Raw genomic sequence first — 12858 nt, forward strand, 5'->3', positions numbered from 1 at the left:
TTGTGGAATTATGAAATGTAACAGAAATGTGAAATATTTACGAATTTAAAATATTAGCTGATGGCAAGTGGGTCATGAGAGGAGGAAGCGACTTTCATACATCCAAGGTTATTTTAATGAAATTAGACGTAATCTATAATTTCGCTACTATTTGTCTGAAATACTTACCTGTCGTTTTAGATTGCTTTATTATTATGCTACCTTAAGAATAATGATATTTTCATCTATGCCTGTAATGTTTCCTCCCCAACATACAGCAAGGCCTCTGAATTATTCTTGAATAAATATTAAGTATATCGGTTAATATAGAGAATCATATTATTATGTGAATGCAGCCATATGGCTATAACCTTACGATACAATAAGTATATGTAGGCGATGTTGATTCCATGTGTTCAACGAACTACATATTATTATATCAATTTATTTTAAAGAATAGGTATATCAAATTCAAAATACTGAGGAAGTATCATGATATCACTTCAGTGACTGTTCAGTCCCAGACAGTTTTTAGTTCCACAATCGTTCTTTACGGTCTTAGAAGTAATTTTGTTTTTCTAATCTTTTTTTTAACGTTATTATTGACTAATTTTAAGAAAATCGTATTGCCGCGTTCTTTATCTTCCAACCTATGGTAATATATTTTTTTTCTTCAATTGCAAACCTACTTTAAATAGCTGTCCGCATTTCCTTGTTTATTTAAATTAAAATAAATATGTGTGTATATCTCCATCACATGGAATCGGGGCACGGGACTTTAGAATATAGTTTTGGCAAGATTTCAAGGTTGCCAAAGTTGAAATTCTGCGTCTCTGTTTGGCCAAGACATAAAAACAGTGCGTTGAACGAACCCAGTGGACGTCAATTAATATAACCGACGGTGACGTAAATACATTAGTGATCAGCTCTTGGCCTAAACACAGATAAATATTATGATCTAGGTACCTACTTATTGCGTTTTAAAATTATGCCACATGTCTCTATGTAACTAGTTGCATAAAAAAAAATCCATTTTTCCTACCTTACCGACGTTTATTGTCAGTTGTCACCCTACATTTTGCGTGTAAACTAGGAATGACTAACCAAAATTACGGAAAAACCCTGAATAATGTTTAGCTATGTCTTATATTATGTGACTTATTAGGGTTGAGGTGTTTTACGACAATAATTAATGAATGACCCCTTTCTTTAATTAGGTACGATGTCGTGTTATAAGAATACACATAATATTCTGTTGTATTTCCTCTACACGGGCTCTACATAATATCTCTATTGCAATTTTATAAGTATTCGGTTAAACTTTGTTTAAAACCAATCCTTGAAAGAACAGTTTCCATTAGTTATAGATTAAATACGGTTTCTAACTCTTATAAATAATCAAGGTCTTATTAACGGATTAAAAGTTAAAACAGAGTATTGCAAGCTGACGTTTTTAGAAATTTATGATGACGCAAATGTCCACTGTGTGTCCATTAGATATTTTTTTGTCCAAATATAATATTTCCAATCCAGTTATCGAAAGGTTCAATAATTTGTACACAGCGAAAGTATCCAAATATTGTCTATTATATCCAAACATTGTCTATTATATTCACATAACTATAGAGTTGCATAATGTAGGACTTTTCCCATAGGAGGATGGATAGATCCGTGCTCTGATTTACTCAAGGCTGATTAGTGATTACCTACCTATTGGCTAGACAAGGATATCAATACACATACAGAAAAAATCTGGCATTTATCGCCATAAAACATAACAGTAATGTCACGAGGACGAACTCTACTTCCTGATTACAATAGGCAATGGCGACTGGCGAGTCATGATAAAATTAGATTTAGAGCATAGCTTCTGCTTTAAGAGCGCGAGAGGATTTACTATTTATGTAGATTTTATCATATTATAATAATAAGGTAACTTATTATCTAGCAGTAGCTCTATTAATTTATTTAATGTTTATTATTGTGTAACTTTGGACCTAAGCTTTGGATCATTACTCTAACAATAATTAATTATCATGCAACAATCGTACATAATAAAATCATTGATTAATATAAATGATAACAAAGAAAATCTGATAAGTAACCACGACCGCTGCTCTTAACGATTGAAAACAAAACAATGGAGCCTGCTAAATCGGTCCATTGTTTATTTTAACTGGACCATTATTTCTCTTTGTCAGAGGATGTGTGTGTATTATCCCTGTCTCCCATATATTTTCCACGTGTTTCCGCGAGGAAAGCCAACTCTCTTGAACTACGCAGCAGACTGTGCGAGCGAGATGGGTATTTGTTGTTGTTGTCGTCTCACTCGCGTACCATGCTTCTTTGTTTTGGCGATGATATAAATGCAAGCTGCCTACGCCGCGCTCATATTTACCAGTGCTGCCGTTCAGCCAGGCGCTACGCGTTTCGGAACGGCGTCTAATACGTTTTATTGTTATCTTGGACCCCTGTGGAAAACTGTTGTTGTGGCAACACAGTGACCTCTCGAACTGAGGAGTGCAGTGGTGATAAACAAGTGCAGTGATGAGGCCTCCATCGGAATACAATGATACTCGGATGCCCGCTGAGGCGGAGGAAGGCGATCCTAGAGCACCTGCGATGATGATTTGCGCGAGACTTGCGGGACGCGCCATCATTAGAGTTGTCGGTCGATGTGAAGATGCACAGGAAAACAGCCAATTAGGTCTGTACCTGTAAAGTACATTAAAATCATTCATACAAAACTCACAAATAAATAAAAAATAAAAACTGTGAACTTAGCGAAAGTGACTACTTATGTAGGTAGAGCGAGAGTATCTTTTTTTAACATACTTACTTCTATTCTATACATACTTGTATTATCCGCAAATAATACGATACATACCTAAATAATACAAATGATTACAATAAATACATATAATATATACAGGGTGTCCCACTATTGGTATACTAAGCGCGAAGGGACTTGTAGTTTTGCATACACTGATCACGTAAAAAATACTTAAACAACAAAATTACGTCAAAAATTTACGTCCAAAATTACGTTAAAGGTAAACAACGTTCCCATAATGCCACTCAAACTACTCATTCATTGCAACTTTTCCTTTTAGAATCGGCAAATATATTCATTGTAATCATTCAATGAAAATGTAGAGTAATAAGGGTAGAGCAAGTTCTAAGCTCTACCTTAAAATATTTATTTGTTTTGTTGTTTTTTTAACTAAACTATTATAACTAGATACTTAATTTATTTTGATCCCATTCAATAGCCTAGATATGCTAAAATTTTGTGTAACAATCGTGTCTATCTTATCTAATATTAATTTACGTCGTTGCGGTCTGTAACTTTTGCAATGTCTTGATATGAGAAACTAGCACACAAGCGCTCATCAATTAATTACTTTAGTGGAAAAGAGGTTGAATAATTAATTTAATTTTCCACTGGTCATTTGCGACATGTGGGTTAATATTAAGCGACCTTGACCTGCAGAGTTGATCAGGAAGTCATTAACCTAAGCCGAATATTAATCTTATACTGAACTTACGTAGGTCGTAGATTTTATTTGTTTTTGGTTTGCTAATATATCTCTCGGTCAGTATATCTCTCGGCTAATAGTCTCTCGGAAAATCTCGGAGGTCTAGTATAGGTGTTCGAATAAAGGTGGAGAGTTCCCATTCGTAGCCCGGGATGAATCAGAAAACGTATTAGTTTTTCTTTGCATTTAGGTACAATGGGGACAGCACTGATTTTTCGAATAAAAAGAAACACTTAACAAACATGTATTTTATCCGATTGTAGCTTGGCCTCGTTTTTATTACAATGTGATTGCAGTATATAGAATACGTAGAACATACATACAAACCATAAGTACATACAGGAAATAGAGGTATAAAGGTTATATTTTATTGAAGAGACGGTGACTTCCTCGATTTATAACAGCCTTAAATTTGAACGCACTTTGTCAAAATACATAAATAGGGCGTATTCAGAAAGAAAGCTTGAAACTTATAAGCGCTTATAAGCGCTTATCGGCGCTTATAAGCGCTGGTAACCCGCGCAGGAAAATATATGAACATGCGCTTATAAGCGCTGATAGGCGCCGACAAGTTTCAACAAGTTTCAACAAACTTATAAGTTTCAAGCTTTCTTTCTGAATACGCCCTTAGATAGTAATTTTAACATGTGGTACGTGAAACTTGTCTTGTCTTATAAGTTATAGTATAAATTAAATAGAATATTACCTATGTATTGTGGTAATAAATTATCCACTCACACTGGGCATTAAATTTAAAATAATACCTACCCACCTGCGTAATATAGAATGTAGAATGTATAGATCGTACCTAGACCTAGGTAGTGATATCTTTATATTTTTAAATATTGAATTAGTTAAAGCGATTTCTAAAATGAGCAGGTTCCACAGTTGATCATGTTATGATATTTTTATTAGTTACAATGATACCAAAATTAAATATATATCACAAGGATTTAGAAACGAATGAATCAGCCTTAGCGATCGCATGTATTAAGTTATATAACTATTTCCTGTAATTTACATAAAGTTATTTAGCCTGATTTAAACAATCGGCAGCCGCGAATGTTGCTGCTCAGTTGACTCAACTTCCAATAGCCGAGATTAAGAATAATATTGGTTTTTTGTACTAAAATAATTTTAATGCATTTTGGGTTTGTCAAAGCCTATTCCACAATATTACAAATACTGAAATAACTACAAATAAAATGAAATCAGTTTTAATGAACCATATTAACTGGCGCCTCTTTTAACGGACAGATATTAAACTACCGCATATTACGTCATAATGACTCCGAGTTACAATAAAAATACAACTAGCGATCACGTAACCACTTTCTAAAAAGATATTCGATCAATTCTTATTCCTGAACATAATACATTAATATGTACATTAATATGTATTATGTTACTAATATTTGATCTGAATATATATAATTTAATGAACAATGAGAACTGAATCAAAACATCGATTCAATTAAAATGAGATGCATGGAAGTATATAATAATCATAACAATGATTTATAAATACATATATCAAGATTTCACTCTTATTGTATTCTCTATTCACTATTGCATTCATCTTTTGCAATCCAATATCCACTAAGATATGGCTCGTAAAAATTGTGTAACAGTAACAGCTAAGACCATTGTAATTTGTAACTAACTATCGCATTACGTTATTTTTACTCATTCTTTCATCATTTCTACCCAAATGTTATTGGTCTAAAAAATATAGTCCATTGAATAAAAAGTTCTAGAGTGCGTGAGTTAGTAACGAAAGATGTTTCTTCGGAAACATGTCAAGAGTCCCTAGGTAATAAACATACTAAAACCCCGGGCCACTAGGAGGAGCCCCGGAGTGGGGGGAGGGGGGAAATGGGTCCATTTTTTCATTTTTCGCTTAAATCTCAAAACCGGTACATGTTAGAGAAAAACTTTCAAGGAAAAGTTGAAAGGCCATAAAATTATCTACAAGTTGTACCTAAATAATTTTTTCCTATATCCTACCGTTTCTGAGTTATACGCAGTAAAACATGATTTTGGCTCAAACAATTTCCACATCAATCGATCAAAAAATATTTCTTTCTTCCAAAAAACTCAAATGTGCAACTTGTGACCGGTACTGATAGATTGCTCTTAATTAGGTCTATAATTGGTAAAATAAACACATTCCTCCATGGAAGCCTTTAGGAGGAATCGATTGTCAAAATATTATATTAGGGTAGTTTGAGTTACTGAACTTGATCTTTTTATTTTTTTCTTCCAAAAAACTCAAAAGTGCAACTTGTGACCGGTACAGATAGATTGCTCATAATTGGGTCTATCATTGATAAAAATACCAGATTCCACCACGGAGGCGTTTAGGAGGTATTGAATTTTATTAGGGTAGTTACGATACTTGAACTTTTTATTTTTTTTTCTCCAAAAAAACTCAAAAGTGCAACTTGTGACCGGTACTGATAGATTGCTCTTAATTAGGTCTATAATTGGTAAAATAAACACATTCCTCCATGGAAGCCTTTAGGAGGAATCGATTGTCAAAATATTATATTAGGGTAGTTTGAGTTACTGAACTTGATCTTTTTATTTTTTTCTTCCCAAAAACTCAAAAGTGCAACTTGTGACCGGTACTGATAGATTGCTCTTAATTAGGTCTATAATTGGTAAAATAAACACATTCCTCCATGGAAGCCTTTAGGAGGAATCGATTGTCAAAATATTATATTAGGGTAGTTTGAGTTACTGAACTTGATCTTTTTATTTTTTTCTTCCAAAAAACTCAAAAGTGCAACTTGTGACCGATACAGATAGATTGCTCATAATAAGGTCTATCATAGATAAAAATACTAGATTCCACCACGGAGGCGTTTACGGGGAATTGAATTTTATTAGGGTAGTTACGATACTTGAACTTTTTATTTTTTTTCTTCCAAAAAAACTCAAAAGTGCAACTTGTGACCGGTACCGATAGATTGCTCATAATTAGGTCTATCATTGATAAAAAAACCAGATTCGACCATGGAGGCGTTTAGGAGGTATTGAATTTTATTAGGGTAGTTACGATACTTGAACTTTTTAACTAACTACCCTAATAAAATTCAATTCCCCGTAAACGCCTCCATGGTGGAATCTGGTATTTTTATCAATTATAGACCTAATTATGAGCAATCTATCTGTACTGGTCACAAGTTGCACTTTTGAGTTTTTTGGAAGAAAAAAAATAAAAAGTTCATGTATCGTAACTACCCTGATAAAATTCAATTCCCCGTAAACGCCTCCGTGGTGGAATCTGGTATTTTTAGCAATGATAGACCTAATTATGAGCAATCTATCTGTACCAGTCACAAGTTGCACTTTTGAGTTTTTTGGAAGAAAAAAATAAAAAGATCAAGTTCAGTAACTCAAACTGCCCTAATATAATATTTTGACAATCGATTCCTCCTAAAGGCTTCCATGGAGGAATGTGTTTATTTTACCAATTATAGACCTAATTAAGAGCAATCTATCAGTACCGGTCACAAGTTGCACATTTGAGTTTTTTGGAAGAAAGAAATATTTTTTGATCGATTGATGTGGAAATTGTTTGAGCCAAAATCATGTTTTACTGCGTATAACTCAGAAACGGTAGGATATAGGAAAAAATTATTTAGGTACAACTTGTAGATAATTTTATGGCCTTTCAACTTTTCCTTGAAAGTTTTGCTCTAACATGTACCGTTTTTGAGATTTAAGCGAAAAATGAAAAAATAGACCCATTCCCCCCCTCCCCCCACTCCGGGGCTCCTCCTAGTGTCCCGGGGTTTTAGTATGTTTATTACCTAGGGACTCTTGACATGTTTCCGAAGAAACATCTTACGTTACTAACTCACGCACTCTAGACCCCCCTTGGAGGGAGTCATTCAATGGACTAATAAGACAGTGTTCTAGTTTCCTATTGGTTCGAAATTAAAATTAATTAATTAACTATCGGCTCTATTAATATAAAGGAGCCATTCAAAAACTCTTAGTCTTGTAACAAAAAATGTTTATATCCATCCATTGTAGTATAGCAATAGTATAGTATTATATATTATTATCTATGCAGTAAGTATGCACCCGGTGCTGCAACATTGTTATTTACATTGGTTACCACATAAATAAGTACAATATGAATGACTAGTTACATACGTAATAACATGCGGAAGCTGTGATGATAATGTTGTGATATATCTACCCTACCCTAAGACCCTACCTAACTAACTAGCAAACCTCCGGGATTTCGGGGGCACAAAAACGGTTTAATTGGGATTCAATTGTTGAACATGTGAAAATTATTGAACCAAGGCTGCAAAGCTTGGCCCTGGTATATTCTGAATTCTGATATATTATCATCCCTACATAGTATAAAACAAAGTCGCTTTCTGCTATCTGTCTGTCCCGAAACGTCTGCCCCACGTCTACCCAGTTTGCGCTGTAAACAAATAGTACAGTATCTGCGGATATTTATTTATTTATTTAAACTCTTTATTGTGCTGCCAAAATCTATAAAATACAAACAAAGCTAAAGATAATTATTAAACCTTCCCCTTGAATCACTCCATCTCTTCTCTATCTATTAAAATTAATAAACTGCAACAAAATCTGTTGCGTAGTTTTTATGATTTAATCATAGCTAGGTACCTACTCCATGTTATAAACAAATCTTTGAATGAAATGAACCAAAAATAGAACTCTATAAATAAAGAACATACATACATAAATAAAAAAATTGTTTTTTTGTTTTAAGACATTAATTTTCCAACAACTATAGAATAAAACAAGACAGAGACAGACAAAGCAAAAATTCTAATCATTCAAATGTTCTATTGTGTATAGTACGACATAAAAGAGATGAAATTAATTATTTTGGAACTAATTCGTTTTTCATTACCTGGCAACCCTGAATTGGCAATGTAGCTGTCAAGTTGAATAAAAATTTGTTGTTTTTTTCGTGAAGTGGAGAATTATTGAGATAAAATTGTTATTTAGAACAAGAAATTTAAATAAAAAAGGAGACATCATGAAAAAGGTTAAACGTAGCGGTGTCCGTGATGTGGTGTATAAAGTTTTTTTTCGGTGTTTGTCCGAATTTCAAGCTGGAAATTTATTGACTGATTTGGAAAACGTTTACAAACGTACAGCAGAATATACCGGTCAGATTCCATTTATTTTTGCTCAGTACTACGTAAAATAGAATATTCCATTAGTAACGAGTGTTTAATGTATGTATGTATGGCGATTATTACGTTTTCGCAATTTAATTTGAGGTTATTTGTATGTAAACAAAAACTAGTTTTTATAGTGCGACCAGCACAATTTGAGTCAAGAAGTTATATCCAATCCAACCAGCCTCAAATAAAGTACCTAGTTTAGATTTTACTACATAGTATAGTGATAACTGTTTTCATACAGCTATCTATCTATTAATCAATCAAACCATAAGAAAAAAAATCATATTTACTGTATCATATTTACAGATACTGAAGATGCCCCGTACCCTCTTGCCAGTACTTCGAAACAGAGTGATGATCAGTCCTTTGAAGGAGTAGAATATTTAGATTTTGATGAATTATATTAATGTACAAAATTTATCTACAAAAAAAAATAAAAATATGTGGTTTTCAAATCGCCTTTTTTTTTTTTCTACCCGACGGACCCAGAAAGAGGGTAATGTGTTTGAGCTGCATGTATGCTTGTTTGTTTGTATGTTTGATTCTATGTGCGCCTCTGCAGTCTAAACACTTGACCGATTTTTATAAAATAACTAATTCCAAATACATTTAAGTAAAATTTGACCTAGGTAGGTCAATTAAAATACTAGTGTATTTTTGTCTTAAATTACACTATTGCTACAATGAAACAATTATAACGGTTTAAATCGCGGTATTTATTTTAGATTATATTATATAGATTTTTGGATTTTTATTCTATAGTATCAAGATCGCTTGCGTCGCAGTATCAGTGTTGCTATATGAGCGACGGTGGCGCCCTCATTTATTTTCATCTCTTTTGTGTCGCACTGTACATTTATGTTTTTACTGTTCTGTGTGTACATTAATTATTTACTTGCTCTGTGGTCACTGTGTCATGCACAGATCTGTGGTGTCATCACGTCATAAATCATAATATGTCAATTGTCAAATTTAAAAACAAAACTCAAAAGTACTCAAAACATTTCAAGTATTTTCTATTTTTGCTCTATTTATGCATGTATTAAATTTAATTTGAAATAGTATTTTAAAATAATACACGAATATACGTTTTCCAAATAAAATATTCCATTTTTGAAATATTTTACGATCTTGGAGTTCAAACTTTAAAAGCAAATAGCCTTGGAGAAACAACACCACGTAAAATTGGAACAATGTATTAATAGAACATTGGACTATACGCGTTATAAGAACATTGGGTATAGTCCACGTTGAAATCCCGTTGTGAAACGGCGCTATCATAATACATTCTAATTGTGCTAAAACGTAGATTCCGAATAATGGCTTCAGCAGTAACTAGGGTAATTCTTAGGTGTGAAGAAGCCCAAGAAACACAAAATTTAGGTAATAAACTAAATACTAATTATACCGGACTTGATTTTACGTTTCGAACGACACTACTACCTACTGAGTACTGACCCTGCATCTTACCTTCATCACTTTCCACTATAATATTAAACAATAAGATACACCTTACAATGTGACCATGTAATATTTTGTGTTAATTTGTACCTATTTTTATTTCAGATTTATCAGAATGTCAACTAATGCAAGTCCCTGATGCAGTATATCATTTAATGCGACACACAGAATTGAAGAGCTGTGATCTCAGTGGAAATGTAATTACAAAAATACCACCAAAGTTTACTGTTAAATTTAGCCTTATTACAGGTACGCTTCTTGCAATATCTTGTGTGTGTTTTTTCTTATATAACTAATATTCTTGTTCTAAAAATCTTTTTTAAGTTTTAAATTTGATATCAATTCAATAATTTAATTTGGCATAATTTTGAATATTGTCTTTTGTTTTATTTTTAGCTAGTATTGCATATTTAGAAATTAAAAACTAATGGTTATTTATATATTCCATTATATTACTAGGATTTGCTAGTTTTTTTTATATTAAAACTTAGTTAAATCTAATAACCTAAATTTGGTAGATATCATCGATTCCTTAACCTCCAGTTGATTTTATATTTATAACCATTAATATTTATTTCAGATTTGAACCTATCAAATAACCAAATGGCAAAGTTACCTGATGAGCTGTGTACTCTGGCCTGCCTGGAGCGGCTGGACATCTCGCACAACTCCTTTGTAGCCCTACCACACATTGCCCTTCAGTGTCCTAGTCTGCACACTCTGCTCGCACATCACAACCAAATTATTGGTACTTGACTTATTTTTATATAGTGCATAAAGTATGTGTCAAAAGTCTTTGAATTTAATAAATTAGATTTGGTGTAGTTTACTGAACTTTGAAAACATTGAAAAATTATTATTTTATTTTAATATTTATAATTTTTTAAGTTGTATATTTTTAACTGCTTCATTAAATATATGTTTTCTATTTACAGAAGTGGATGTCGATAGATTAGCGAGATCTCGCGCCCTCGAATATGTAGACCTTAGTGACAATCCTATTCCACCACGCACACATGATGAATTGAAGCAAATCACACATCCCAGGATATCTATATCCGAGAGACAGAAGGAAGACTGGGAAGAAGATCTCTTAATATAGAAGGAAATACTCCTTGTCTCTGAGTACTAGATAATAAGGGATCAGTGTATTTTATGTCCAGTAACGGACTGGTCCTCATTTCAACTGTGATTTTACTGTATTTTAAAATATGGTAATTCTAGTTACATAGACTTAATTTAAGCATAGATTGCCAATGTGTTTCGCAATATATTATATAGGTGCTCAAATTGTTTATGTACTTAATTTTTTATGTAACAATTTTTTCAAACAAAATGATTACCATGTGAAGTATTAAGAATAAGTTTCTGACTTTCTGATGCTCAAATGTAAATAAGCTGTAAGCTGAAGGTTTTATAGAAATAAAGTTTTAAAAACCGTAAGATTGTAAATTAAACATATTTGAGTATTCAGATGTAAATTATTATTTTAGTATCATACTTGATGATCAAATTATTTAAACTAATAGTTTTAAACTATTTTTGATACATTTCATTTCTTTTTGGCCTGATTTTTTAAATCACATGTTACTTTTTGCTTAATTTTGTGAATAGCTATAGTTAATGATAATGCATAAATTGATATTTTAATAATAAGAAATTGTGCTGTTGTAACTACTGGTGTATTGTAGTACTCATTTAAGAGATAGTGAAGCCAAATTATCAATCTTATTGCTATAAAAAAAAATTGACTTAAACTTTTATTCAGACAGAGCTTTTGAGATTTTAGTGTTTAATTAATATGTATATAGGCGTAAATAAAAGCTAGTCCTTAACACAATTATATGTAAGAAAAATATTTTTATAACGTTTTTATAATGTGTTGTGGTATTGTTGTAATCAGTGCGTTTTAAATTTACAAAGAGTACTTTCATAAAATGTGGATGCAAATTTATAAGATAAAGTTTTAGGCAACTATAAGGGAGATATCTAATATATATCAAAGTAGAAAATAATGGAGCCCTCTCCTAGGCGTGTTAATTTTCTACTGTGTTCTATAGACTATAATATCTGAGTAGGTATTATTAACCAAAATATATTAAAGAGTTTGAAATAAGATACTTATACAAAAGATCACTAATAAAATATTCCTTTAATAAATCGCAAGTATATAAAAACAGTGAATTTGGAAATGGATGATTATTCTCTATACAAATTATACTTATTTTTAGTTTCAATAAAAATACTTTTATTTTTAATGATGATGTTTATCAAATACATGAATGTATTAAATATTATTTAATAAATGCATTTCAAAGTAACGATTTTGTTTTATTTTAGCGTGACCTCAAATACGACTTGAATCAACTTCGACTATGTCCTCATTAGGTTCTATTCTACACTAATAATAATTGGTACTAGTAGGTACAAGGGATTTAAATAGGAGAATTTAATTAGATTTAATTAGGTTTTTATTTTTTTTATCGGTTAGTGCAGGGGTTCCCAAACTCAAAACTGTGCGCCGTAGAAAGTTAAGAGGGGCGGCTGCTGCTTTTTTGCTGTTGGTATAGTTACTGCCTTTTCGAAAATTGAGTTGGCAACACTGAACATTATCGTCCAATAGTACTGCTGGCATATCGGTGTCGGCTCCGATATCCGATATCGGACCGGACAATGTGATAGACAGGTAC

The 12858-nt window shown here is 32.3% G+C and overlaps 1 protein-coding gene across 2 annotated transcripts; it reads left to right on the plus strand.

Moving 5' to 3' along the window:
- The first annotated feature begins 2360 nt into the window (after nucleotides 1-2360).
- Sclp (leucine rich repeat containing protein 20 sclp) lies at nucleotides 2361-12489 on the plus strand. Of its 2 annotated transcripts, none has more exons than XM_089714046.1 (4): nucleotides 2361-2686; nucleotides 10274-10417; nucleotides 10749-10916; nucleotides 11104-12489. In XM_089714046.1, exons 1-4 carry the CDS (start codon nucleotides 2527-2529, stop codon nucleotides 11268-11270), a joined length of 639 nt encoding a protein of 212 aa, XP_089570172.1. In that variant the 5' UTR covers nucleotides 2361-2526; the 3' UTR covers nucleotides 11271-12489. The 2 variants fall into 2 exon arrangements, with proteins under 2 accessions (XP_089570172.1, XP_089570177.1); XM_089714051.1 differs by lacking the exon at nucleotides 2361-2686 and adding an exon at nucleotides 9690-10090.
- The last annotated feature ends 369 nt before the right edge of the window (nucleotides 12490-12858 follow it).

The sequence above is a fragment of the Colias philodice genome, chromosome 3, assembly GCF_061535455.1.
Source record: "Colias philodice isolate Cphi_HAF_F1 chromosome 3, ilColPhil1 Martin Lab GWU primary, whole genome shotgun sequence".
In the NCBI taxonomy this organism is placed as follows: domain Eukaryota; kingdom Metazoa; phylum Arthropoda; class Insecta; order Lepidoptera; family Pieridae; genus Colias; species Colias philodice.

What these genes read in the sequence shown, in the direction of transcription:
- Sclp (XM_089714046.1), top strand. Translation starts at nt 2,527, where the DNA reads ATGAGGCCTCCATCGGAATACAATGATACTCGGATGCCCGCTGAGGCG. An exon ending in ACAGGAAAACAGCCAATTAG is followed by an intron (nt 2,687 to 10,273) that starts GTCTGTACCTGT and finishes TTTTTATTTCAG; the next exon opens with ATTTATCAGAATGTCAACTA. An exon ending in TAAATTTAGCCTTATTACAG is followed by an intron (nt 10,418 to 10,748) that starts GTACGCTTCTTG and finishes TATTTATTTCAG; the next exon opens with ATTTGAACCTATCAAATAAC.